Below are 27171 nucleotides of genomic sequence, written 5' to 3' on the forward strand. Positions count from 1 at the left end.
ACATGTTGACAACAGATTGGTGGTCGGTTGGTCTCATAATTATAGATGGAGATGAGCAGCCGCTTCTTTTTCTCACACACCAGTGGCATTGAGTGTGCTCATATTTCTGAAAATGAGGACTGTGTTTCTCATAGAACTCCTCAGTGTTTCGCCGTGAGTAAGACGATTTTGATACTTTACTGAACAATCATTCCATCAACCTTTTATACAATGCAAAAATCTATAAGGATCCAATTTGTCCAGCTCGAGCAGTACCAGCTTCCCTTTTTTCTGTAACGCAATGCAGTAGATTTCTGGCAGACTGCACAGACTTTTTAAAAAATTGTATTTAGCCACAATAGCACTGATGGCAATGTGAACTTTGGTACATGATCAGCAAAACTAATGATTTTCCCATCGGCCATGGCTCTACTTGTTTATTAACAATTGTTAGATTGTTAACCCGTCAAGTCAGACAGTCTCAGTACCGGGTCGATCCATATCGTCTAGCTATAAAATTCATAATTGAACATGTTCTATTTTTAGAAGGCATACACAATTTTACAAATTTAACCTTCTGTACATACAAGCAAGTTGTGTTCAAAAGATCCAGGACCATTTTCACCTCACACTACAACAACATGCTTGATATCACTGAAAACTAGAAATTCTGAACTTTCCAATGAACCTAAACACACCTCAACTTGAAAAGCGCCGCATCAGCTATCAACAGGGAAGCCAAGCGTTCAAATTTGACCCTTACGCTGACATAAATCTGCGTTGTTGCCAAAGTGTTTCAGGCACGTGTTATCTTTGCCAAAAACAAAACAAAAATGGAGCACATGATGAACCTGGATGCCTCGTTAACCATAACATACATTCAGCTCAGAGCCCAGTGCATCCACCCTGAGCCATGTCCATGTCGCCATGTTTTCTCCTGGTTTTCTGTTGTCATGGCATTATGACCATTTTAGGAGGTGTCTGCACAGTAGTGGGATGTGAGTAGAGTTGAGTAATTTAGATGCATATTTTTTTTTGTTGGAAGAAATATCTTTTAACGTGTCCTTTAACCCCTCTCCATTGTTGATTTTTGCAAAGTCAATCTGCTCTTTTTCAGTGTTGGTAATAAAAACTTTTTTGTGTTTTCCTACAGATGGCTCCCTCCCTAAAGAGCCAAAAGGAGATGTATCGAGTCAGATTGCAGGTAAAGCAAACATGCACAAACCCAAACACACAGCATGGTTATTCCACCATTTGCGGTTGAATTTTTATCCTCAATGTTAGTGAGTGTGTGTGATGGTGGATAAGGAATTATGTTTTTATTGTCATGGAAATATGTAGACACACACACAATGAATATTTCAGCGTTCCCAGTGACAAAGACAGGTAATTGTCACTGTAATTTCTCACAACTGACTCCCCGTCTCCATCTCATCCCTCTCCCCCACTGCCATCACATACCTTGTTTCCCAGCCCGTGATTGGTTACCCGTGTCTAGCACCTCTGTCGCTGACGTCACGATGACGCTCCAGCAGGCTCTCTGTGACAAGTTGAGATGGACGACGCCTGTGGCTTTCATGCTCTGTCTTTTCCAGCCCCATGACTTGTTATTTGGTTATAGATTTGATACCTCTAGTTGCTTCCGCCGTCTCCCCCATTAATGATTAATCGGTCATCGTAAATTGACCTTTCTTTTCAGTCACACTTGATCTTCCTGTCGTAGACAAAGTCAACAAAAGAATGCTATGGTGTTTTGTTCCAACGTATAAGTAGGACGAGATCTGCTACTTGAGGTTTCTTGCCTCTGATGTGACATTTTGAGGGGACGTGGCCCCCTTTCATATTTAAGATTATTACTCTTCTGTGCGTCAGCGGGAAGTTTTAATATTTTATGGACTAGGCTTTCTAGTCTGAAAAGGAGACACACAATTTATTGACTTTCAGTTGCTTTCGTCTAAAAACCGCCAGCAGCGTCAGGCTTAGAAAACCAAAAACCCTCAAACCCTAGATATAAAGGAGGGCAGCGAGTTGGCAGGTTGCTCTGGTGCCCAGAGGCCCTCATGGAGACGACTCTAACGCCTGCAGAAAAAGGCGATGAAAACAACATAAATGCAATTACATTGAGACAATACTTGGCTTTATCGCTACTGTTTGGCCTGTCCGCACAACGCTGTCAGGGCAGTGTGTTTCTTAGGCTTTCTTGTACTTGCCAGTTATCTCTTCCTGGTTTAGAGGGAGGAGGGGGAGATAAGGCCCGTCCATCTGTTGGCCTGGCCTCCTCAGCCACTGGTCTGACTGGGCGGCTGACAAGTGGGTTGCAAGAGGAGGGGTGGGAGCAGTGCTGTTATGTAATACACTTAATGCCTTTGGACCTTGACAGATGTGCCGAAGAGTGCTTTGCAAGGAGGACTTGTGCATTTCATGTCTCCCTGGTGGGTTCGGTCCAAATGTAGAACTGCTGTTAAATTGATTTTTGTGCGACTCTTCAGTAATCAATTTCATTCTTCAAGCTGAAATTTCATGTCGTAGTCGCCTCCAGATGGCGTGTCCGTGCATATTGGGGGATAGCTTTAGCAGAAAAAGGCTTGCTGTTGCTTGTTGCAGCAGGAGTCCACAGCTGAAAGAAACACGACAGTGTCCAACATACTGTGCCTTGCACTGAATCTCAGTTGGTAACAGTAAGTATTTACAACAGGCACAAAAATAATACAGTGGCTGTTTTCCTTTTTCTATCATAGTAATATCATATGTTTTATATAGAAACCTTAGCGTTTCTCTGTCTCGTCACAGTTTGTCAGAATGACATCATGTGGCATTAAAAGGCCCGAACAAATGATCTCTTGGCTCCGATAACAAGCCGTCCTTTTTTCTCTTTTTCTTCTCTCTGTCCTTCTTTCCTCCTTCTTTTCCTCCGTTCCTCCCCCGGCCGTGTCCGGGTCGCTGGGGTAACCCTGGCCTGTTTCTCACTCGGTTAGCCTACCCTGCTATTAGAGGTCTGGACTGATGGAGAGAACCAAAAGAGGCGGAGGTAAAGGAAAGATGGTCCGCTTTTTTTTGTTGTTGCCCAGGCCAAAACTCAGATTTGGGGACAAAATGAGGAAAATGGGATGGGGGGGAGTCTGAGTGGACTGGAAACAAACACACATGCTGTGCTGTTGAATCGCTCACGCTGTGTTTCTAGATAATGATACCCCGCTTTCAGAAGCGCGACCGGATTTTCAATGCAGCAGGAAATCTGTACTTCGCAAATATCTCTTGAAAAACATGCCCCCTCTAGTCCACGCTGCCTCTCTTGGATCAGACCAGACGGCTGGCCGGAGGAATCATTCCCATGGTGTCGAGGAAGATTGTACTCATAAGTCACATGTGACAGGCTGACACCTCTAAACTGAGTCTCATAAAGCAGTGCAGGCTTTCAGACCCCTGTGACTCAAACATTTTTGGTGTCAACACTAAATGTTTAAGTTCAACCTTTTACGAAGAAATTAGAAAATGCTGATTGATAGTGTCTTTGCAAAAATGGCAGTTGATAAAATGAATAGCATATTGCTTATACAGCAGATGTAACAGTAGGCCGTAATAAACGTGTTCTTCCTTGCTAACTATTACCGACTTATTTGTGTGTAAACATTGGCACAGCCAGTGCCAGCTGTACTCACAGTAGCTGCATTGTTTAGTAGCACAGCTGTGTCTGATCACAACAGCCAATCAAATCAGTCCCCTTTTTTTTGTTCCAGCGATGTCCAGTAGGGCGACAGTTTAAAATGAAGCGAGCTAAGCAGGATGAGATGAATGTGTAAGAACATAAAGCACAAAATAGCAATTGCAATGGAGAGAAAAGAGGGGAAGAGGAAGACTGCGGTTTTGTGATGTCAAAGACGGACAAACAAAAGTGAGTGTGAAACCTGCGTCAGTCACACAAACTTATCCGTCACCATTTATCCGTCAGCGTTTTATTTGGCTGGCTTTACATTTGCTTAGTGTGTCTGTAATGACTGGAAAATGAATGTGCTCAACGTCTACTCCCAGACACATTTGCCGACAGTCGTACTGCGTCTCTTTGGATCTTGTAAAATACATCTAGTTTAGCAGTAATTGACAGTTTGCTAAATGCCTCCCCTGGGCTGTGATTGCCCAATCACGGCGGATAACTATAACCATAACTATGGCTGGAGCTGCAGGAAGAGCCATTCTCGGCTTTCAAAGAGTTGAGATGGTTTAATCTTTTCTCTCTCCAAGAGTAAAATAGTAGGAAATAGGTGAAACAGTAAGTCTATCGGCTGTAGCATAAGCCACAACATTCAGCTTGTCCAGCTTACTGACTTATTACTTATTACCAAGGAGCATTTTGTGGGTAGTGAGCGTAAGCAGATCAATCCCGTTTTGATTTTGGGAAGTTTATTCCCTCAGATGAACTCCTTATCCAAGAGGTTAGTCCTTACTTTGAAATGTAAACTGTTTGAAAAGACCATAAATGTAACATCTGTTTTGCTGATCCAAGTACGTGCTGCAAACAGAAGAAAAAATAACCTGATGGGTGTACGTCAGAAACTAAGCTGAGCTGATTTTCACCTCGTGAATCTATCTCGGTGAATACCTTTTTAATTTTGACTGTAAAGTACATAGAGTTTTAATTATAGGGAGGGAAATGCCTTCTGAAACAAATGTTAGACCACGGGAAAAATAAAACATGAATAAGATAGTCTGTGCATCCTTGACTGAAATCAATATAAAAATGGAATGAATCACATTTAAGCGTTTTTCAAAGAGGAAAAAAAGCATCCAATCAATCAAAGCAGACTGGCTGGCTTCATCTATTTAGTTTTTATAACCACGCTCGTCTATGATCAGAATTTAAGTTAGAAGTCCAGGTCGTGGTCGCCCCAATTCCTCTCCCCTCCCTCAGCTTTAAGGAATCCCACCCCACATCCCTTGGAAAAGGAATTTCTGGCCCGCTGTGAATTATGCAGGGATGCTCACACATGTGTCTGGTGTAGGTTTCTCCTGACCCGCAACAGCTGGTTTAGAACCGGCTTGTCCAAGTCAGCTGCTGCGGAGCCATTATGAGATTACGCCTGCATGTAGCTGCTCTTAAATCAGTCGGGGGAAGATGCTGCGAGTGCACTCTTTTTGTGGTATGTCGGCAACTTTTCCCCTCCCTCCATCGGCGCTGACTGACCGTACCACCCGTCCCATCTGTCCTGGTTCCAGGCAGCTGTTGCATTCTCTTTTTTTTTTTTAAACCCACACACAGACGCACACACACTCCAACCCCTCCCCGAGGTATTTGTCACAGTGTCTCCGGGGCGGTTTTGTAGTGGTGTTGTTGAGTAAAATGCTTCGTTGTATGAGCCAGCCTAACGGCCAGTTGACCTCCTGAAAGGCCCCCCGACAAGTCTCAAGCCTCTGAGGTGTGCGCTGAGGGTTGACATATGCTGACACACACACACACACACACACACACACACACACACACACACACACACACACACACACACACACACACGAGTCAATTACAGTCCTGATCTAAATGATGTCTGACCGTATTGTACTAGTTTCCATGCTGAGGAGGATGTTGGACATTTCTGGTATTTCTCCCTCATTCTTGGCCCTTTCTGACTGAGGGGCGTAGCCATGGCAGCGGTGACCACCACCACCACACATGACCAGTGACCCCGGATATATTGGGACCGACGGTCGATCAGGAAAGGTTGATTTAGTTATTGGTGCATTTTTGTTGTATGGGATAGAGGAGCTTCCTGGAAAGGAGTACATTCTTCTTGTGAATTTAGGATGCTGGTTTCTCTGAATCCCTGAATTGAGACATCATGGCTAAGGTAATGATAACCGTCTAATGGTAATAATAATAATCCCTGTCTGAATATCCATGTGAAGACCAAAGTCTTAAGATGTCTTGTATTATCCGACCAACCGTCCAAACCATCGCTTGCCAGTTCAAACTATACAAATCCTCTCATTATAACATCAGAAATTGTTAAAACTACTTATTATCTCTTTAGAATGACATTATAAAAGACTGGAAGATAATAAGTAAATAAAGCTTTGACTTCTCGGTGAACAACTATAGTCTATATTCACGCATGTTGCACTTTTAACCTTCATTGGGTTGAACTGGGAAACATTGCTATGCATCCTAGACACACACAGATCTGTCCGCTGCCCAGTACAACCATCATCTAATTCTGTTGGTCACTGACTGGCTCCACTGGAGCGACAGCAGGGCAAAGGGAGGCTGTGATGTGTATTTCATGTTGTGCTTAACCCTTTTCCTGCACCGAAAGGGTTCTCCCCATCAATCTCAAGTCTCCCACCTGACGCTAAGCAGCTTCCCAGGGTGCACAAATGCAGTGCAGGCATATTATAATGACAGCGCCTCCTCCACATCCAGGATTACCTCCAGGAACCTGCCTTTCTAAAAGACAAGAAGATTAGCGGCTCACCTAATGCCGCACAGTGCGCCGCTGTGCTCTGAAACCACACGGATAGCCGCGGCCCTGCTCAGGAAATGTTTGCGCCAGCTTTTCCGTGCGGACGCATAGACAACACCAGAATGGGCGGTTTCGGTCGTCTGCTGGATTGGAATATTTGCCCTCAGGAATCTCTGGATTAGCCCCGGCCGCTGCCACCCTGCCCACAGAGGGCCAGGTTCCCTTCAGCACGTCGCCCCGTCAGTCTATCATTAGCTGACGGTAGCGGGAGAAATATGTCTCCCCGTCAGCGAGCCAAGCCGAATCCGCAGCAATTCATGGATCGTTTGTGAGAATTTGTGGAAGAATCATCAAGCATGGCTTGCTGGGCAGCCAATCACAAGTGGCGGTATGCCCAGACAGGCTCCGCCCTCTTCCAGTTGACAGGTACAATGCTGCGAGTGGCGGGTGTGTGAGTAGGGAGGCGCTCGTAGATCTATCATGATGTCATCACCCTCCTCTCTTCTTTATACTCTTCCTCCCCATTCCCACCCACAGGCGGCGAATCTTACTTTTTCTTTGGTTCCAGTGTCTTACATGCAGAGCTCGGCATCTACTTGTGTTTGTGTACTGTATGTATGAAATACATACATACATTGTGTGTGTGTGTGTGTGTGCATATCTATCTATCTATCGATCTATCGATCGATCTATCTATCTAATCAGCCTCCTCTCTCTCACACACACACACACACACACACACACACACGTATGTATGTATGTATGTTGCATTGGTATGTATGTTGCATTTGAGAGACAATGGGGAATCAAATGGAGTTGTCTTTCTGTGGGGGTGAAAAGTTCAACAAAACCGACAAACAACAAATTGATTCAACTGGCAACAAACCAGACGAACCTGATTGAAAACGTTTTGTGACGCGAAGTCTCCCGGCTGCAACATACACATGACATACGCGTCTCATTATTATTCCTCAAGCTGATGTATAACTCCATCATATCCTAATTAGTCGCAATACGAGTTGACTAAGAATGGCAACCATATTTTCAGTTTTCGGCAACCAAATGCCACTTTTAAAAGCTGGATTTCTTCTCTGTTTTATACGATTAATTAACTAATTTGAGGTGTCATTTAAAGGCGTCTCCTAGGTGTCTGGGAGCTTGTGACTAACAATGAATTTCAGGATTGATTAAACTCATTATTTCCAACAAACAGTCCAGGAATAAAATAAAACAAAAACAAAAGAAAAGGAGGTCTTTTCCCACCCGATCCCCCTCTAACAGTGTTTTCCTCACTCTTGAACAGGATGACTTCACTAATTATCTCACATTTTTGTAGTTTCACGTTTCCTTGTCTGCGTCTTTGCCATTTTTTCGCTCATCATTCTCACGCAAAAACGCACACGTCTCCAGCGTTTGTGACCCAGCCGCTCTATATTTAGCTTCCAGTCCCACAGCACTGCAGAAAAGCGCAGCGAAGAGACGCGTCTGCGTGGTTAAATGTACCTTTTGTGTTTTGGTAGAAGAGAAAATCCCCCCCACCCCCGCTAAAAAAAGATACCTCAAGACAGTTACAGGATGGTGTACTGTGCATGTTCATTTCCAGGCTATTCATAGAAATATGTCATTCGGGTACCTTCAGATATTTTAACCCGTTTGTAACGCAGCTCGGTCATAAACCCAACCAAGAACCCAAACCTAACTTCCTGTAAAGACGCTCTGCATGTAAGGAGCATATATTAACACGCTGTCACTAACGGGTGCAAAACTGACTTTAGAGATGTTTGAAGAGAGTTTGTAGTTTTGAAGCCTGACTGTGTTATTTGACGCATTGGTGTGAGAACATTTTGGACATATCCAGATAAACTGCCATTCAAAGAAGAAAAATGTTCCAGGGATCTCGTCAGTGAGCCATGTAATCACCAGGTGATTATAGCAAGTGAGCCGGTGGAGAGGAGCGATTATGCACCAGTCAATCTCACAGGATGAAGTCGTCCCCATAAGAGAGGCACTTACTCGCCATCGCAGTCCAGCATGCGTTTTTGCTGAATGCACCAACTGTCCTTGCACTTTTTTGAAGCTTGTAGAAGTTGACGAAGGAACATTAAGATTTTAGTCCGTGAAAGAGGAGGAAAAAAAGTGTTTTGGGAGGACTGGAACGGTTTTGTGGGTTTAAAGTGTCCATAATATTGTGACCATTAAGTTTGACTGAACTGTGGTGAATTGCTACGAAGTGCTCACTGTGTGCTCTTGCCACACACACACACACACACAGACACAGACACACACACACACACACACACACACACACACACACACACACACACACACACACACACACACACACACACAGTGCTGTTCTATTTGTCGTCGTGTCAACATCACTTTGGGTTTTTCATTGACCTTTGATCATCCGGCTGGCATCCAGCCGATCAGACAACACGTTTGTGGGAAACATCAAAGATCGTCTTCGCCTTAGAAGATAAACAACTCTGTGGTGAAGATATGCTGACTTCTCTATTTGTGCGCACACTACTCTTTATAATTTTAAGACATTGACATTACCTCTGTGAATAACGTGTGCGTATATTGCAATGTTTTGTAAGCCACTCCCACAAATGTACATTTTTGGCCATATGTTTGGATCCAGGTCATGTTTTGTTAGAGCTGCAACAATTTAGGTAAAACAAGATTAGAGACTTTATTGTCATCTGTCAGCTTTTAGTTAGAACGTTGTGTTTCTTGTGGTGAGAAACAAAAAGAATGAGTGATGCAATAAGCAGCGTGGTGAAGCAAACATTCGGACTGCTCATGAGGTGCAAGGTACAAAAACAAGACACAACGGCTGCAAACAAAATGCAAAACAAGGTGTCAACATGTAATGCAATCAACATGGAAACTTTAGCAGCCTGTTATAAAAAATAGAAAATATATAGAAGTGTAAAGAGGAATTTATTAGTCTATTACCAGAAATATAATCTGCAATTTTAGTGATCGATAAATTGCTTTCTGGTTCGAGCTTCTTGTCGAGATTCACTGCTTTTCTCAGTTTTATGTGTTTGTGAATAACATTTCTGTCATTTGAAGGAGTCACCTTGCTCTCTGGGAACATGTGACTGAGTAATATCATTTTTCTTATCAATAAATCTGCTTATTTTCTCTTTTTTTGTTATTTAGTCTATAAATTGGGGGGGAAAAACCCCACCCGGTCCAAAACTTAAAGGTTTTTATTCACATAAGACAAAGAAAAGAAACTTCAACAGTTAATCTCTAAAATAGTACATTTTCCTTTTCCATTTCCTTTTGAAGAATTGATCAATCGCCCCGCTATATCCTCTGTCCCCATGGATGAAATGCCCATTTGTCTGAGATCCACAAAACAAAAGCCCATTGTTCAGAAAATACACAAAATAGCACTTTACTAATTATTGTGCAGAATGACATCATCGAATCTTCCTGATTTCTTTATCCTACCTGTGAAGGCGTGACCTGCCACTCTGCCTCTTATTGGTGCCCTCGTTGTTTGGGTTGGTTAGGTTAAGGAGTGAAATTAGTGAGGTTAGGGTAAGAATATCATCATAAGCCAACCAAAGGCAGAGTAGAGCGGGTCAGGGCTTTTCCATGGTGGAAAAAAACACGGCGTTTTGCATCATAATTAGGTCTGTTGTTTATGCTCGCTGCATGGGGAGCTCGTTTCCTGCTTTCTTTCTTTCTTAGTTTGCTTTTTGGACCGTTGGATGAATGGGCTTCCTGACTGTCGGGGGTTTTGGAATAATGGGTTGTCAGAAAAAGGACATGGCACCATCTTGTACACAAGGAGTCCTTTGCTGAAAACCAATTTAGAACATCTGATTTACAGCATTGGTTTGAAAACCATAACACTGATTTATCAATTAATTTTGTTAAAATAATTTGTCAAGCAAAACTGATTTACTTGTTGCGGCTTCTCAAATGTGAGTATTTGCTCAATATCTCTTTTTTACACCACCAAATATGTACTATCTTTGGCGTTTTGTTCACAATTTATTGACATTTTATCAATTAATTATGAGGCAAAAAGTAATGAACCTGCTCTCCTATAATAAAACTAAACGTGAGCTGCAGCCTAAGTTAACGTCTCTGCTCTGTCCATCGAGAGCGATGTCTGGTCCATGTGCAGCTGAGGGCGCTCGGTCTGCACCAGCATCATCTCATGCATCATCTATAAAGAACTACAAGCTCAATCTCTGCAGGAGCGCAGTGGGAAATGTAGTTGGACATGGTAATTTGTGTTTTGTGGCACCCTGAGGGAAGTCGGGAGACAAATGAGGGGAGGAAAGATATGTAAAAATAGAGACAAGTCCTGATTCTCATCCATCTCCTCCGGTGGCGGAAAAGAATTAGCATCTCTTTAGCATACGGTTATAAACATGACGACATGCTGAGAGCAGAGACTGGAGTACAATTTACTGTGTGCGCATGGGTGTGTGTGTTTTGAAGGTTTGCGTCACATTAATTGGGGAAGGCCAACATGGAGAGATCACTGCTTCCCTTTACATTGGTCTCATTATGTATACATTTGAACACCCCACTAACATCTGGCTTTTGTCTTTAGTGAGAACAGTAACAACGTTGGTAGTTATCGGGTCCATATTCTTATGATATATGCATGTACAAATTAACAGTGAATATCATCTCTCGTAAAACAGTTTTACCTCGACAGAAACAAAATACAACTCAAAAACCGCCCTCTTTGGTCCGTCCACTTCTACAACTGCTGCTTTTACAAAACTACCAGACTCATTGACAAAAACAGCAATTTGACCTTGTTTGTTTGCAAATTTGAAAGAAGGATGATAAAAGAAAGAAGTAAGCGCCGTAACATTTCCCCCTGTTTAATGACAATGTTGTTTTGCGCGTTTGTGAGGTTGAACGCCAGAAAAAAAGAAAAACGAGGCGTACTCATCTACTGGTTAAAGGAAAGGAGCGCGTCACCTACTGTAGTGAGAGACGAGAATGATAGTCTTTTCATTCTCTCGCTCTCTTTTTCATTTTTTTTGTGTTTCTGAAGGCGTTGTCTGACTAGTTTCAGGGACACACATTCACTCGTGTGTGTTTTTGTGACATATTGACGCAATATAACCTCAGAGAGGACTTTTCATGTGAATTACTGTTAAAAAGTCCCTTGTGAAAGAAAAACAAAGTATGAATCTTGCTTTTAAGGTTGATGAGGAAGAAAAGGAGTCAGAAGGACGCAACATGTCAAAAACAGACAGAATGAAGGAAAAGGAAATACTTAAAATGTCCTTTTAAAGAGAGTAATATGACTTGTCTGGGTCATCAGTCACACAAACCAGACCTCTGCTCAGTCTGAAGGACAAAATCCGGGCCACCTTCTGTCCACCTGTGTGTGTATTAAAGTTGAGATGCGAGTTTAATCACTGATGGGAATTGCGTGTCTAAATATAGGAGTTGTTTTTGAAACAGCTTTTCACTTATTGAACATCTCCCGACAGCCATTCATTCTCTTGTGACAGAATATTAGCGGTGCAGCCGAGAGAGCACTGCCATCATCACATCACGCCCATGAGAGTCAGCCTGACATTTATACGGTGACAATTAATAGTTCAGTTTATTGCTGTGGGTTTTTTTCTGCATTAATTCCCATGCTAAGTTTTCAACTCTGCCTCCCATTTATTCCAGACAAACCAGTATGTAAAACACATCAGTCCTTGTGTGCAGTGCCAGAGGTTTTTTTTCTTCTTTTTCCAAGAAAAAGCTTCAGTTATTAGAGAGCCAGCGTTGAGAAAATGTTGACGCTTTTATGATGCAAGTCAAGGCTCAGACACTATCGTGTGATTCATCACTGAATACGAGTTACTAGTGGCAGGCAGACACTGATTTATAGGAAAATGTCAGATTAGTAGTTTAAGAGAAGAAGAAAGTGGGTAAAGTAACTATATTTATATTCATTTCATTCAGCTCTAATAGTGGCATTAAGAAAATCTCCAGACTGCGGCTTGCACAGAAAGTGGGGATGTCTCAATTTCTAAATTGAAAACATTCATGCAGTTGATGGTGCACATTTATAGGGTTTGTGAAATACAAATTGTCAAATTGGGTAATAATTTGTAGCCATGCTAGCGACACGGCTCGATCAGGTCGGTTGCTATCTCAAGAACTCGTAGATGAATTGCCGTGACATTTTGTACAGACATTCATGTTCCCACAACCTTTTTCCTCGAGTGAACCTCTTTTCTACCATCGCGCAAACCGACAGCCTCAGACTGAGTGACACGTTTTATGGCATATTAAATATACAACAATAACACTGCAGAATATCTGATGAACTGCACAATTAAGAAAGCAATAACGACCGGAAAGTTTGGTAAAAGAAGCAATTTACATGAATTTTCTGCAGATTATTTCTCATGAATATTGCATCAAAGATGGGTTTTCCTGTTATTTTTAGAAACTTCAAATACATCTGTCCAACTGTATTGGGTATTTTGTTTATTTTTTTTATAAACATACATACTTCATAGTTTTTTCTCGCTGACATTTGGTAATTATTCTATCATAATCAACAAAACTTGCCCGCCTGCCCAGGGCAATAAAATCCCACGTCGGGCAATTAAAGGTAAAAATATGTATATATTATTTTTTATTTTCTTTAGAGCTGATGTTGGAAGTCGATTTTGAAGTGAGCTACTGAAATACTATTTATTGTCTTGTTGTTTCACATTTGTCAACTTGTGTTCCTTTTCAACTGAGCTGAAATTGAAACTAAGAGCACAGCAGCTAAAACATCACAATTGACTTAAGTGTTTGTATGGAGGCAGGTCAAAATGTACTTTGGCAAGTATATTTCTGACCCTCTTGCAAGTTAATACATCAACATTGAACCCTGGTTATGTTTTTACGCTAGTGGATGGGAACTGAAGTGCTCTATATGGCGATGAATGTTGCTTTACCTTAGTTCACCTCTTACAGTAAGATCTACAACAGCTCTTTGTTTCCCCTGAACTTCCCCCCTGTTTGGCTTCACTTTGTCTCACCACTACTGTTTCCCTGCCCACAGCCTCTGTGCTTCCGTGTGTGTGTGTGGAGAAGGAGGGGGGGACTTTTTCTGAAGTTTAACTTAATCCCCTGTGTTTGAAAGCTGCAGATATCCAGATTACAAGTGGATAAAATCTGCTTTGTCCTAAGTAATCTGCCCTCAAGGAAAACAAACTGTCACATCTGATTGACAGGGAGAAATGAGGACCTGCTTCTTTATTTTAAATTCTTCCATTCTAACCCCATTGTCTCACGTTTCTTTCAATGCAGGTTTCAAGAGGTATGAGGAGATGAGAGCAATGGAGGTGCTGCCCATCCTCAAAGAAAAAGTTGCCTTTTTGTCAGGTAAGTGTGTGTGTGTGTGTCATAATGGACAATGAAGCATGTTTGCAGGTCTACTGTGCATATTCTCCGACTGCTTCTTTCTGTAGCTTGCTCTCATCTCTCTCATGATAACAAACTGTGCCTGTAAAAACTCTCGGGGTCAGACTGAGGCCCAGACACTTAACCCTTGACCCTGCTTCACACTCAGACTACACACACACACACACACACACACACACACACACACACACACACACACACAGAGACAGACATCCATTGTTTAGGCAGTATCAGCGGAACTACAGAATAGTAAGCTACAGCTGTGGCTTTGACCCCTTGAAGGGAAGCTCAGCCATGTCTGACACACACACACACACACACACACACACACACACACACACACACACACACACTTGAGTCATGCCAGGGAAAACTCACAGGAGGCCGAGCAGGAGATATGGATTGCCAAGAACATCCAGCAGGATTATTTGTACAAGACACAAAAACATTATTCAGCGTGTGTGTGTGGTTATGCATATTATCCTCACATGTGTCTGTGTGCATGCTAATAGGAAAACTCTCAGCAGTATCAAATGTAAGTGTGTGTGTGTGTGTCTCGCATGTGCACACTTCTCTTTGGTCCACTTGTGTGTGTGCAGCGAAGGTCACAAGCAGAAACCCAACGATGAGGACAATGACTCAGACAAACATACAGAAATTGAGAAAGAGGGTGAAAAAGGGCGGCGTCGCCATGGAAACGACTTACTCCCAGCTACCGCATCCCATAGTAGTCGCTGGCGGAGTAATTGGCTTTGAATCGAGGGGGGGGGAGAGAGAGAGGCCAAGGAGGGGCCGCTAGTGAAAACAGGGGTAAATGAGCTGAGCCTATTATCTGGAATCTGGCTCCCTAATAATTCGTCCGTGTTATGTTTGTCTGTTTTCCACCTGAGCGTTTGGTTTTCTCCCCCGAGCAGCCGGGTCGAGCCGACAGGCGCGCAGTAACCCGGCTGAACTCATTTGCGGGCCGAGCGCAGTCGGCCTGCGTTTACACGTCCCCTTGTGAGCGGAGCGGCTCTCTGCTTCCGCGACTGGTCAGGAACTCGAAGCCGAATATAATTATTATTGTGCCAGTAAATTCATAATTTAGTCCCACGACTCTGTGCTTAAAACAGCGAGTGTTACCAAACTACCAATTAAAGTGACAACATGATATTCAACAGGTTGGATTCAGGCCAGGGAGCTGTTGAAGGCAGAAATACTGTACACACACAAAACTGTTTACGGCATAAAATATAGAAAACGTGCATTTAGCCTTCCGTGGGTTTGTTTATATTTATTATTTTTCGCCACGCCAGCGGCATAGCTCCAAATATTTGCCATGTCAGTCAAGTCGAGACGGTTGGTCCTTCAGTCAACATGCCACGACACTTTAAACAAACTTAAGTGATCCTCTGCCCTTCCATCTAGCACCAACAGGTCAAAGGTTTCCCTTATTTTAACATCTACATCATGTATTGACGCAAAATGGTGTTTAGCCATTCATGGTCCCCAGAAGACGTCTCCTTCTGGCTTTAGAGACCCTTAAGTCTTCCTCTAGTCGAGAGCCACCCTGAGGTTGACAGTAGGGAGGCTGTGGCTCACAGGTGGAGTGGCTGTCCAGCGACCGCATAGTTCTCGGTTCGGTTGAGCAAGACACTGAGAACGGCAGGACACTGCTCCATAACAACTAAGGATGGGTTAAATCCAGAGAATAATTTCCCCAAGGGGATTAATGAAGGATAATTTGTTCTTCATTTCTGGTTATGAATAAAAATATCTCAACTATTGCATTGTTTGACACCTGATTCATTGTCCCATCAGGATAAATTGTAGCTGACGCTTGACTTTTCATCTAGCACCACCCATCGGGGCAGAATTTAAATCAATCAATTCTTGCAGGAGTAATGGCCTTATCCTCAGCTTCAGCTGTACACTGTGTTTAGTGTTATTTACTAAATGTTAGATTTCAGTTGTAAAAGCAGCTTCTGACAAAATCTGTACAAACAGAAACGTGTACTAGAGGATACAATATGCAGTAAAGCTCTTTTTTTTCTTCTTTTTTTAAGTAAAGTAGCATTTCTATTCCGTGCAATTGGATAATGTGGATGTTGTTGTGGAGACTTCAACCGGCGCACCGTTTCCTGTGTTACAGTTTTCTCAGTATCTTTCATTAGTTTAAAGTTTCCGGCAGAGCGAGTAGTAATTCACATCAACTGTAAATCAGTTTCCGAGAGCGTTTAATTTAGCCGGCTCAGCATCTCCTATTCGCCTTTCACTCATCCAATGGATAACCCTAACTTATGGCGCCTTTTATTTTTATTTTTCCACAAACATAACACTCAGCTATTTTTTTTTTTATTACATTTTTTAGAAATAGGGATCACCTGGTATCAGGTCTAGTTTAGGTGCTGAAGACTGCACAATCAAATCTGTGATCAAATCGTTTTAATCTCCCCCTTGTGCAAATAAGATTTATTGACAATACAATTAAAAAAATAAATGTAGTTTTGTAGTGATGGGTTGGAATGAAGGTGGCAAAATGTCGCAACACAGAAGGTGGTGATAATTCATTTTAAAACGAAACAAACCAGAGGACCACAGTTGCAAAGGCAAAGATCCAAGGCAAATTCTCCGTCAGAGACCCTCTTCACGACGAGATCAGCATGAGCAACATGGCCGCCATGTGAATGTGGTGAATGAGCTCCAGAATGACACATCATAGGCACAGAATGATGCACGTTCAGCCTTTCAAAGTATTCTTCTTAGGTGAATAATGAAATGTCAGTTTTTATTGTGAAGCAACAATGTCTATAACACCTTTAGTCTATTTTTTGTCTTCTACATACTATGTATACACTATAATCCAACCCCTTTTGTGTGTGTTTGTGTGTCCCCTCAGGTGGCAGAGACAGACGCGGTGGTCCGGTGTTAACGTTTCCATCTCGCAGCAACCATGACAGAATACGAACGGACGACCTGCGGAGACTGATCGCCTACCTAGCCGGCATCCCCAGGTTACACATCCATTACATTTGTTCTGCGGCGTGCGAGTACAGTGTGTGTGTTTGTGAGTGTGTGTGTGAGCGTGTGTGTGTGAGCGTGTTTGTGAGAAGCAACACCCGGAGCAAGTGGAAGAGGCTCTGGAAGCGAACACGTGAGAGTGCCGAGATGAGCTCGTGAGGGAGGGAGGGAGGGTTGGTGAGGGGAATAATTCAAGACCAGTTAGATTGCTGCGGCTTCTTCGATGCCAAAAAAAAAAAAATCTGAGCTCTTGTGACACGAGTGAGATGCTGAGAGGGAAAGCCTGAGCTAAGAGGGGGATGTATAACAGAAAACAAATGATGGAAAGAAGGAGCGATCATCAGAGAGAGAGCTGTTGAGAGGGAGGGAGGGAGGGGAAGAGAGAGAGAGGGGGGATTAAAAAATGACAGCGACGGAGAGCGCATGTGTGAGGAGGTGTGTGCGAGCGAGCGGGTGCGTGTGTGTGAGAAAGCAAAACAAAGTGTCGCAGTAGCCGAGGCAGTGCAGCAGCAGTAGTTACTGTGGACGAGAAGCTGCTCATCTCGCAGGTAAAACATCTCTCCTCTCCAGCTCTCTGTTTACTTCTCTTTCATCTGCAACTCCTCCTCCTCCCCCCTTCCGTCTTCATCCACCCATCCTCTCTCCGTCTCCTCATCCCAATTGAAGTCACCACGTTGTCCCTGTGTGGTTTTTCAAATGCAACTAAATTCACTGTATTTACGAATATGTTTGATGTCCTTCAGGCTCTCGTAACCTCATCATCGTCATGTTTTGCATATTTTTGAGAGCTCTCTCAACTATGTGTGTTTGTTGTTTTTTTTGGTGAGCAAAGGTGGTCTATTTTGGGAAAGGCAACATCTGCACACTCCTGCTCACTAGCTTTCCACTGACAGGATGTTACAGAGGGAAAGGGAGCGGTTTGGAAAAGGACGCAGGAATATACAGATGATGAATTGCGTGAAAGCAGATATTTGTTCTGGAAGTCTAAAGAAACGAAGGAAGGGATGTTGTCTAAAAGCAGGAAATGACCAAAAGGATAACCTAAATCTAATAAGTAGTAGCAGACGCACATTGCAGAAAAGCAACAAAATAGTCAAAGTAATATTATTATTGTAAGATTTGTGTGTGTGTCTGTGTGTGTTAGTTATGTGATAACAACATTGGCCAGAACAGAGCGTCACAGGGAGATGAGGTTGCTGATGCACAAATGTGCTGATTGGTATTTTTATATTTCTGCAGACATTAGTGACTCATTCGTCGTAGGTTTCTGTGTGTGTGTGTGTGTGTGTGTGTGTGTGTGTGTGTGTGTGTGTGTGTGTGTGTGTGTGTGTGTGTGTGTGTGTGTGTGCGTGGGTGGGTGGGTGGGTGTGTGGGATGTGCGTTTGCTGCGTAGGCTTCTCACAGTATAGGAAAATGCGTCATCTGGCTGTTTGTTTTTGTTCTCATTTCTTTTCTCTTTTTTCCCCTCCCCTCTTTCCCTTTTTCAATCCTATCTCTCCATCCCTCTCTCATCCTTTCCCACGCCTGTCATCTGTCTCCTCCCTCTTTCTCTCTCTCACTCTCACTCTCTCTCTCTCTCACTCTCACTCTCTCTCTCTCTCTCTCTCTGGATTATTCTCCCTCCAATCCTCACACTGCCCCTCCCTCACACGCTCCCTCCCTCTCCTCTCTTCAATTCCTCCCACTTTCGCCGACCTCCCAGCGAGGAGGTGTGTAAACATGGCTTCACGGTCATCGTTGACATGCGCGGCTCCAAGTGGGACAGCATCAAGCCTCTGCTGAAGATCCTGCAGGAGTCGTTCCCGTCCTGCATCCACGTCGCCCTCATCATCAAACCGGACAACTTCTGGCAGAAGCAGAGGACCAACTTCGGCAGCTCCAAGTTCGAGTTTGAGGTAGGATGGAGGCGAAACCTTCGGATTCTTCACCATAACCGTCATCTCTGCTCTCTGGCCGCTCATTTGGTGAACTGCTTTCATGTGAGGCTGCGTACGGAGATAGATACAGAAATAGATGTAAACACGCACGTCTATGTATGAGCTGGGAAATATATTGATTTTCTTATTGTTTCCGTTCCATGAGAATAGATATTGTGATAGATTTTGCACATCATCATATCATCATACGGCTTACCCGACTCTTCTGGTTGTTTTATTATTTGCCTTTGCCAAGATACTTCATCATATCCACATTGCGGAGGATTATGTATTGATTCTCAGTGTGTAAATGTTTTGTACTAATAAGCACTGGAGGGTCAACAATATGTTTTTTATTTGAAGTTTCAACCAGAGGAGATTAAACTGCTGCAGTTATGCTGTGAGGCTATCTAGTCACTTGCTATCCATGACTCTGATACTTTTATTATGTAATTACATGCCGCTCTGACGGGGACAGACTTGGCAATAGTACATTTTTAGCACGCTGTAATGACTTTTGGAAGCACCAGATTATATGGAAATCAAGTGCTACAATTGTATATTTGTCATTTTAAGGCAATGAAGTATAAATGTAGAAAAATCCTCCCTTTAATTTGCTGTCAGCTCGAGTTGTCATAACGACCGCTGCTACCAGCTGAGCTGCTCATTGTCAGCACATTTCATTATGCTCGTCTCCCCTGTGCTCATCACCCGCCAGCTGTCTGCCAGAGAAGGAATATCATCACATTCAACCAAAACGGCACACAGTAGCAGATCACGAGTGTTTGTGAAGCCTGCAAACACATTTTCTCACAGCTAATTCAACGGCACCTTCACAAGAACAGGCTTATTTTTATGCTCTGACCTTTCATAGTCGAAACCGACACCAAGATACGCATGTGCTCTTACAAACGCTGGTGCGGCGCCCGAGCGTATCGCCTCGCGAGCCAATAGACGCTCTGCGTTTGAAGTTTAGAAGATGCCGCCGCCTGATTTAAAGCCCGTTTGGTAAATGCCCTCTAATGAGGACCGACCGATTTCTGGTCCTTCTGTTTGATCTACCGTTTAGAAAGCTTGCTTAGTATGCTAATGATTAGCTTCTCTTTCAAAACAGTCTGACATGGGCTGGTAAATTAAAAATAACCTACATGCAGTAATGCAGGCGCAGCCCTGTTTCTCTGTACAATATGTGCTCGTTGTGTTTCTGACACGTTGCCTTTAGCCTCCGACTATTTCAGTTGAGTGGATGCACTTGTGTGGAAATAGCTCTTGATTTTTCACATATGCACGCGCGCACACACACACACACACACACACACACACACACACACACACACACACACACACACACACACACAGGTCCTCTGTTGTCCGATGACACCAAATTGATTGTGGGAGAGGAATTATCGCCAAAGGGCAGGTTGGTTATCCACATTCTGCCCTGCCATGCCACACAGGCATTGATTGGACACGCGGCATTAGTATCCGTGTGATACATTTGTGTTTCACAACCGAGTTGCGTACTCCACGTTTGTTTTTTGAATATTTCTAAAGGTTGTATGCAGAGGAAGTTTGACGTCCTGCAATTTTTTTAAGTGCGTTTCGGACTGTTGCTTGGACTACAGTTGCAGTAAATGTGTGCGAAATGAAAACCAAAGCGTCCGGTATTCACGCCACCGATCGTCACCGAGCGTGCACATTACAGTGTGTCTGTGTGTCTTTGTGAGTGAAATGAAAACCGGAGGTAGGACCTTTCTCCTCTCCGTCCTCTCTCGCCCCCTTTTCTGTCGTTGGGTTGAGGCGGGGAGGAAGGGACGCAAAGAGTCGACCGCAAACTCGATTGTGATCGTTGATAAATTGCTCCGTTGGTCTGCGGGAGAAGAAGGGGACCCAAAGGCCCTGACCGATTCTCCCTCTCGCCATGCAGAGTACAAATCGATGAACAACAATGGGGGAACGTAGCCATATCGCGATTTTATCCCCCCAAGAGCCACTGAGCTTTTTCACCCAAGGACATCCGTGTGCGTCGACATTGTTTGGCTCACACAAAGCTATCTCGCTGTCGTTCTGTCTCCATCCATCTCTGACCATGTGTGTGGGGGTGTTGTGCGGAGGTGGCTGAGCAGAATCACAGAGGCACAGAAAACCAAACGGGGAGACATTTCCTTACTGTATCTCTGAAACTGATATTGTAATATGCAGTTGTTGCGCCCGGGGGGATTTAAATCTCACGTCGCTCTAAAATGAAGGACGACCAGAGTGGTTTGTGTCTCACCGTGGGTTTAGAAGTCACAAAAGACAAACACGCCGTGTGCGTGGATGCTTTTTGGTCTGTGATGGATGCGGATGCTACAAACAAGGTTTATTTTTTAGCGGCTCAATTTTAAAATGTTCTACGGTGTCGTAAAGCTTCAGTGTGCTGAATGGCAGGAGGAAGAGGATAAAGCTGTGTAAGTCATGCCATTGATGTATTAAGTTATCAATTACATGGCTTTCTCTAAAAATCACATCCCTGCAGCTCTGCTGTCAGTAACTCATGCTGTGTTGAGTCATGTCTCCTTAAATATCCTTTTCCACCAAAATTAGCACGCATGTGCAGGTTTTTTCAACGTGAAGAAACCTGCTTGAAAACATGTATGTGCATGTATGTGTGTGTGTGTGTGTGTGTATGTATGTATATATATATATATATATATATATATATAGATATAGATATAGATATGTACTGTCTTAGCAGAGAGCATATAAATTGAATTTTTGTACGTTAATAATTTAATTTATAATTGTCCAAATCCCTCTTCATTTGATTTATATTAATGTATTGTGTAACCTAGCATTGTTCTGAAAAAGGGATGAAAATTAGCGCGTCCACCGCGGTGTCATTGTTTCCATCACTGCCGATTCAGAGCTGGAGCCGATAAAAACCTGTCACTGCAGCAGAGTCATTTGTCCCGGGAATGAATGTCGATTGAAACCTCTCACACTCGATAGAAAAGCCAGATGTTATCGGGTTTTAGTCGGGTTTATTCTCCACTGGGAACGGGGCTTAAATGTAAGAATCTTCAACACAAGAAGGTATTAAAGAAATGCATTGCGAAGAGCGGGGAGATTAGCAGCGTTTTGCACTCCATTGACTGAAATTAAGCTAAATCTATCTAAACCCCTTTCAATCCCTCTTTCTCTCTGTCTGGACTCCTTTTCCTCCACCGTTGCTCTCTAGACCACCATGGTGTCGCTAGAGGGCCTGACGAAGGTCGTCGACCCCTCCCAGCTGACGGCGGACTTCGACGGCAGCCTGGACTACAACCATGAAGAGTGGATCGAGGTGAGACACCATCCTGTCTGCCTGATCCTTAAAATCTATCGTGAAATCCCTAAAACCTCCAACAGCATTCAAATACAGCAGTTTGTGGTTTAAACAGTTATTTTCTTTTCAAGTTCATAAGCTTACTGTTCTCACTGTTTGTTTTTTTTAAATCAAGGTGCGTGTGGCGTTTGAGGAGTTCTCTGGTCACGCCACCCAGATGTTGTCTCGACTCGAGGAGATGCAAGAAACCGTGTCGAGGAAAGACTTTCCTCAAGATCTGGAAGGTGCCAGGCGGATGATAGAAGAACACGCCACGCTGAAAAAGAAAGTCATAAAAGCCCCGATAGAGGAGCTGGACACTGAGGGACAGAGGTAAGCGAACAGAAATACTAACGCTGGGGCTTTTCTTTGTTTAGCTTGATTCGTGACTGAACCGCAGCCAAAAGCTGGAAAGCATTACCTTCCAAATGTTTTCTTATCTGCTTGCTTGTGATCCCCATATTATAACGTTACTGTGTTACCCCCTCTCTGATGGCGGCCTTTTTGTCTTGTATTTGAGTGTTGTTGCTCAGAACTACTATAAACACTTAATACACTTTCAGCAGCGTAATGGCGGCAAAATATTTTTATTGTATTTTTGTTTGCGTTTACAAGAATCTAATCCCTGGTTGTTTATTGTATCTTCCTTCTGTTATATTATCTGTGCTAATCAAATGTTTCTCATACAACACAGTTCAAGATATTTCACACAAAGCTTTGTTCAGCAGTCAAACGTGAAGCTTCAAGTGATGCAGCCTTGTCTTGTAATGCATCTCCAGGTTGCTCCAGAGAATCCAGAGCAGCGAGTCCTTCTCCAATCGTAACGGCAGCAGCGGTGGCAGTGGCGGCAGCAGCAGTAGCAGCGGCGGGCTGTGCAACGCGGACACCCAGGGCCTGGTGCCACGGGTCACCCAGCTGCTGGACAAACTGCACTCCACCCGGCAGCACCTCCACCAGGCCTGGCACGTCCGCAAGCTGCAGCTGGATCAGTGCTTCCAGCTCCGCCTGTTCGAACAGGACGCAGAGAAGGTCGGTGGATGTTGGGAGTCAGGGGGGAGTGGGGGAGTGGTGCTCGTTCTGCATGAGCAGTGATGTAGCGGTAATCTATAACCACAGTTGGCGATCACTGTAGGTCAGACAACTGCCAATAGATACAAAATCTTAATTGCACCCACAGAGAGGCATTGATGGATGCTGGGCAGACCTCATGATTCCATGTCCTTTTTTTTTTGTTTTGCCCCTTAAACAGTGGCTTAAAACTTTCCCCCCACAAGTAAAACAGCCGTAAAAACATGGCTTCGCCCTGAACCACATCTCAGGATGAGAGACTGGAAGATGGAGGAGAGCAGGTACAAAGCCACCTGCTCTGGCTGCCACCCAGGCGGCTCAGGTGATGACAGCTGCAGCACAAAATAGAACGAGACAGGAGGAGAAATTCAAGAGAACCCTGTTTGAGTGAGTGGAATAAGATAGCAGGTTGCAGCAACAGAGAGAGCTGCGGTCTTGGATACGCTGCAGTCGTAGGAGCTTGTTGCTAGGACACCATAGGCCACAAGTTTGTTCTCGAGGAGAGCCTGAGAGGATACTCTTAGTAGAGGCAGTCCATTCCTCTGTATTCTGGCGTGGAAAGATGACAACTAACCGCACACTGCAGCAGAACACAAACACTCTCGGGTCTACCCACACGGCTAAATGCCAGCTGTTTGTTTTCACCTGTTTTTGCAACGATCTGTGAAAGTCAATGGTGAACTCGTACCGTGCGTGTGTATGTTTTCATTTGCCTAACAACGTTTTTTCTCTCTACATGTGTCTGTTCTGTCATTCCCCGTGCTTCAGATGTTTGACTGGATCATGCACAACAAGGGTTTGTTCCTGGCAGGCTACACAGAGATTGGCAACAACCACCCCCACGCCGTAGAGCTGCAAACCCAGCACAACCACTTCGCTATGAACTGCATGGTAAGACGCACAAATGCACGCACGTACACACGTACACACACACACTTATTCGTAGGGGGAGGTAATGCTTTTCCGCCCACTTGGACTATCGAGTCCGCGCCCTGCACTCCATAATCATATATTTATTGAACTCGGCCTCTCGTACTGCGTTTGACTGGAGCAGCCGCTGCTTGTGTGCACTTCGCACAGCTTCTGCGTGTCGGCAGCAGCACAGCCAGGTATTAGGCAATCCTATTTGTTATCCACAGTCGGCCTTACGTAACCATTATGAAACCATTGAGAGGAGGAATCAATCTAGCCGCCATGTGTGAGAAATGATGCCGGCAATACAATTTCTCTGCCACCCTTTTTCTTAATGTCAGGCTCAGGTAAGTGAGCGCCTGACTAGGGCTGCAACAACGAATCGATAAAAAAAAACAAATCAATGGATATGATCAAAATCGTACCCACAACCCTCTGTTTTATCCGCCTCCCTCCTTCTCTCTGTGCAGAACGTGTACGTGAATATCAACCGCATCATGTCGGTGGGCAACCGGCTGCTGGAGTCGGGTCACTACGCCTCGCAGCAGATCAAGCAGATCTCAGGTCAGCTGGAGCAGGAGTGGAAGGCGTTCGCCGCGGCGCTGGATGAACGCAGCACGCTGTTGGAGATGTCGGCCAGCTTCCACCAGAAATGTGACCAGGTGAGTTGCAAATTGTGCTTAAGAAATGACAGATATGGGACGCCAACTAATGTTTATTTTAATTATTAAATGATCAGGTGAATATTTAGTCGATGACTCGATTAGTCCTCAAAATATTCCTCAGCCCAGGGGGATCTTTTTAAATAGCTTGTTTTGTGTGAATAACTTTTCAAATCTGAAATATAATCAATCTTTTATCACACATCCTCATTTAAAAGGCTGGAACCATTTTTTTCTTGTTTTTTCCATCCCTTTAAAAATTTGCTTTAATTACAATTAACGTGGTTACTGGTTTGTTTTTTGATCAATATATTGGTTGCTTACTTTAGCTCGCTAAGATGTTTGGTCACCAGAGTATCTTGGTTTGCAAGAGAATAGAATATAAAAAATAATCGAGAATGTCCAGACCTTGAGCAGCCCTTAATAGTCTTAAGCTCGTTAATTATCATTATGCTCTTTGTTTAATTCTTTAAAAAAAACTGTGTTTACGTTGAAAACAGTCCTTTAGGGAGTATCTGTGTGCTAGAGAGTAAGACTAAGCTTAGCTAAGTGTCTATAGCTTCACATTTACTATTAGTGTGGTATCTTCTCATTTAAGAAGGGATATACACATAATTCCCCAAAAGCTTGATCTATTCCATGCAGTCGGGAACAGTGGGAACTGAATTCAGTAAAACTCACAGTAATGTACCTTTGGGACCAGACGAAGTGCTGACCTTCAATACCTCAATGGATGCCCACAGACACCTCTGCACACACCTTCAGGGATGTAGAATTCTCATTTGGCTTCATTAAATCTATAAAGCACACCATATGCATTACATTAACATATATTTACATGCGCAAATGCAGAATGTAAGTACGGCATTTGTTTTGGGCTGTTGTTTCTGTCGGTGCTCATTAGTCGAGCCACTATGGAATGATTCATGGCCTGAAAAAGCACACGAGCAGAATCCCAACTAGGGAACATGGGTGGTACGACTTTTCCGACCTGGAATATTGCCGTCATCAGACCAGCCTTTCGAGCTTGCGCGCTGAAATAGAAACTGCTTTTTGTTTTTTCTAAAGGTTTCACCCCAACCTTTTCTCCCCGCTCATACTGAGTGGCTCATTTCAAATCTTTGTTCTACTCGTGTACTTTTTTCTAATTATCGCGGGAAAGATGTTTAATAGGGAATAATGAGATCCCTTCAACGTGTGATATTTTTTTGAGGCCAGCCTTGTTGATTGTTTTGTTTTCCTCCACTCCCACTGGGGAGTACTGAAACTTCTGGGATAAGCACACTCAGCCATCTATAATTCTTCTGGAAAAAAAATAAAAAGCTTCAAGAGAGCTCATACATAAGGACATCTCTGCATCCTTAAGCGCAGTAATTGCAGCAACAAGGCTCCTCAGGCTAGTTGTCTTGTACACTCTGGTATGGCTGACTTACATGTGACTCAAGTGAAGAGCACAAGGACGTAAACACCTCCCGTGTTTCAAGCCGTGTCTCAAACGCTTCTCATCTGACTGGCGGTTTGTGTAAGTGTAAGTGTGCGCTTCTTCCCTCTGCAGTACATGGGCAACGTGGACTCGTGGTGTAAGGCGTGCGGCGAGGTCGATCTGCCCTCTGAGCTGCAAGACCTTGAAGACGCCATCCACCACCACCAAGGCCTGTACGAACACATCACTGCTGCCTACTCTGAGGTAACGGCACGCTTTATCAAAGAAAATGTAAAAGAAATCGGGCTGGGAGGATTAGTGAACAAGAGACACAAATAGATGTATTGTGTTATTAGAACACAAGTCACGTACAATAACCGTCGTAGGTTTTCTCTCTTTGAAATTTACACTTTGAAATTAAGTTCACTCTCTCAAACTTTGGAAAATGTAGCCCTCGTATTGTCTTGGGTACAATTAGATTTTGTGGGGTGATGTCAAAATTATAGCTTTTTCCAGCAAAAGTCGACACAGTACTGCACTGTACTTCTAATTTAATTTGGAATAATTGACAGCTTGTGCGTGAACTGCTTTTATGAGTTCAAGTTGAAAGAAAAGAACACAAACACATGTATAGTTTGAAAATCTTTTGATTCATGGTATATTGTCCATGTGCATAACAGTATCTAGCATGCAAATAATATAAAAACATCCATATTCACATACAGTATATCTTAACACAACAAGACCTAAATGTGTGTACAAGCACACACACACACACACTGATTGTCAACAATTGCTTTCATAACTGTATTCAACCCTCATTTGCCTCCCTGGTGAGTGACCACGCTGACAACATTAAAGGAATTGCAACTGTACATCTGTAAACTGAGGAAAAAAAGTTTTTACTGTTTCTCACTAATTCCTCCCTTGTGTCTCTTTCATTTATCATTTCCTTTATTACGTTTCTAATTGTAACTTCAGAAAGAGTGTGCTTTCT

At 43.5% G+C, this 27171-nt stretch overlaps 1 protein-coding gene across 4 annotated transcripts in view; it reads left to right on the top strand.

Moving 5' to 3' along the window:
* The window catches only part of LOC137784714 (triple functional domain protein-like), a 72049-nt gene that overhangs the window by 14961 nt on the left and 29917 nt on the right, over positions 1 to 27171 (top strand). For all 4 annotated transcript variants that reach the window (XR_011077425.1, XM_068575585.1, XM_068575586.1 and 1 more), the window contains exons 2-11: positions 1133 to 1183; positions 13734 to 13808; positions 16726 to 16840; positions 18550 to 18742; positions 21984 to 22088; positions 22246 to 22442; positions 22889 to 23138; positions 23946 to 24068; positions 24560 to 24751; positions 26307 to 26438. Coding sequence is in view for 3 of the 4 variants with exons in the window: in XM_068575585.1 (XP_068431686.1) it covers positions 1133 to 1183; positions 13734 to 13808; positions 16726 to 16840; positions 18550 to 18742; positions 21984 to 22088; positions 22246 to 22442; positions 22889 to 23138; positions 23946 to 24068; positions 24560 to 24751; positions 26307 to 26438 (1433 nt within the window). In the remaining variant the exon portion in view is untranslated. The remainder of the gene's footprint in view (positions 1 to 1132; positions 1184 to 13733; positions 13809 to 16725; positions 16841 to 18549; positions 18743 to 21983; positions 22089 to 22245; positions 22443 to 22888; positions 23139 to 23945; positions 24069 to 24559; positions 24752 to 26306; positions 26439 to 27171) is intronic.

The sequence above is a fragment of the Clinocottus analis genome, unplaced genomic scaffold, assembly GCF_023055335.1.
Source record: "Clinocottus analis isolate CAN_PGR_092001 unplaced genomic scaffold, fCliAna1.0.p SCAF_14, whole genome shotgun sequence".
NCBI lineage: Eukaryota > Metazoa > Chordata > Actinopteri > Perciformes > Cottidae > Clinocottus > Clinocottus analis.